This window comes from Atta cephalotes, assembly GCF_000143395.1.
Source record: "Atta cephalotes unplaced genomic scaffold scaffold00041, whole genome shotgun sequence".
In the NCBI taxonomy this organism is placed as follows: Eukaryota; Metazoa; Arthropoda; class Insecta; order Hymenoptera; family Formicidae; genus Atta; species Atta cephalotes.
In genome coordinates this window covers 700,527-701,676 of record NW_012130105.1, presented here as the reverse complement: position 1 = coordinate 701,676, position 1,150 = coordinate 700,527, and the positions used below count along the sequence as shown (strand labels likewise).

Below are 1,150 nucleotides of genomic sequence, written 5' to 3'. Positions count from 1 at the left end.
TTTTCGGATTTTATATATATATATATATAAAATCAATAGTCAGTTGTTGAAATAACAAATTCATAAACAATTCTTGGAAAAAGATTTTAATTTACTTACATCTATATGTACATTATTTTTTACTTATTTTTATGCTATTTTTTTTTTATTGTGAAAACAATGATGTAGTTGCTGCATTATTGTAGACTACAGTTGTTTCGTTCCGCGCTGTTTTACTCTTATTAATCTCAATACTCTTATTATTTATGTAAAGTTTTTTCAACATAAATGAATTTTTAAAAATTGTTTTGTAATTATGATTATTTGCAGACTTAACATTTATTATTATGTAACTTTCTTCTTATAAGCCTGACGATAAAAATCACTAAATAGATATATGAAAATTGTTACAATTGTTGTGAAGAAATAAGTTAAAGCTTTTGGTGTTCTACAATCCATGATCAATGTTAATATTAAGTAAATTAACATTAAACCAAACTGCACCTGAAATTTGAAAGAGAATAATTAAATTTGATTTGTAGTGATGTTTCCACAATCTGTTTACTTGATTCAATAAAAGATTAAAATAATAATTTATTAAACAAATTAAATAAATATATTTATAATGTTAATGAAAAAGGATAAAAAAAATAAAATACTTATATATTGCTCCCTTACCTAAAAAATAACAAAACTTAAAAAGTTAAGTTTCCTAGAAGAGAAAAAGAGGAGAAACTATTTTTTAACTTGACTGAAAAATATTAATTAATCAAATTATAATTAATAAAGAAAATGAAATCTTAACATGATCAAATATCAACAATACTGTTATTTTCATTTTACAATCCTTTTTTTTTCAAAAATTTTTTTAAATTACCTTTTTTGAGTTGAGAGAAACAATTTTGATAATTTTTTTTAAATCCTAATTTTAGTTGACATTTTGATAATATTTTAAATTAAGTTAGTTCATTTTTGATAGGATAATGTTTATCTATCACTCATTTATGATAATAACTCGAAAATTATGTTGAATTGTGTCACTTTTAAAGTAAGGAAACAATAAATAAAATTCTATCATAAAAATATATTATAGATGTAAAAGATATGTACTATTACATATATTATGGCATATATATATATATATATATATATATATATATATATATATATA

General features: G+C 19.7%; 1 protein-coding gene across 1 annotated transcript in view; it reads right to left on the bottom strand.

Moving 5' to 3' along the window:
• Window positions 1-324: 324 nt before the first annotated feature.
• The window catches only part of LOC105622162 (elongation of very long chain fatty acids protein AAEL008004), a 4,074-nt gene continuing 3,248 nt past the window's right edge, over window positions 325-1,150 (bottom strand). The window contains exon 6 of the mRNA XM_012203592.1: window positions 325-483. Coding sequence (XP_012058982.1) covers window positions 325-483 — 159 coding nt within the window. The remainder of the gene's footprint in view (window positions 484-1,150) is intronic.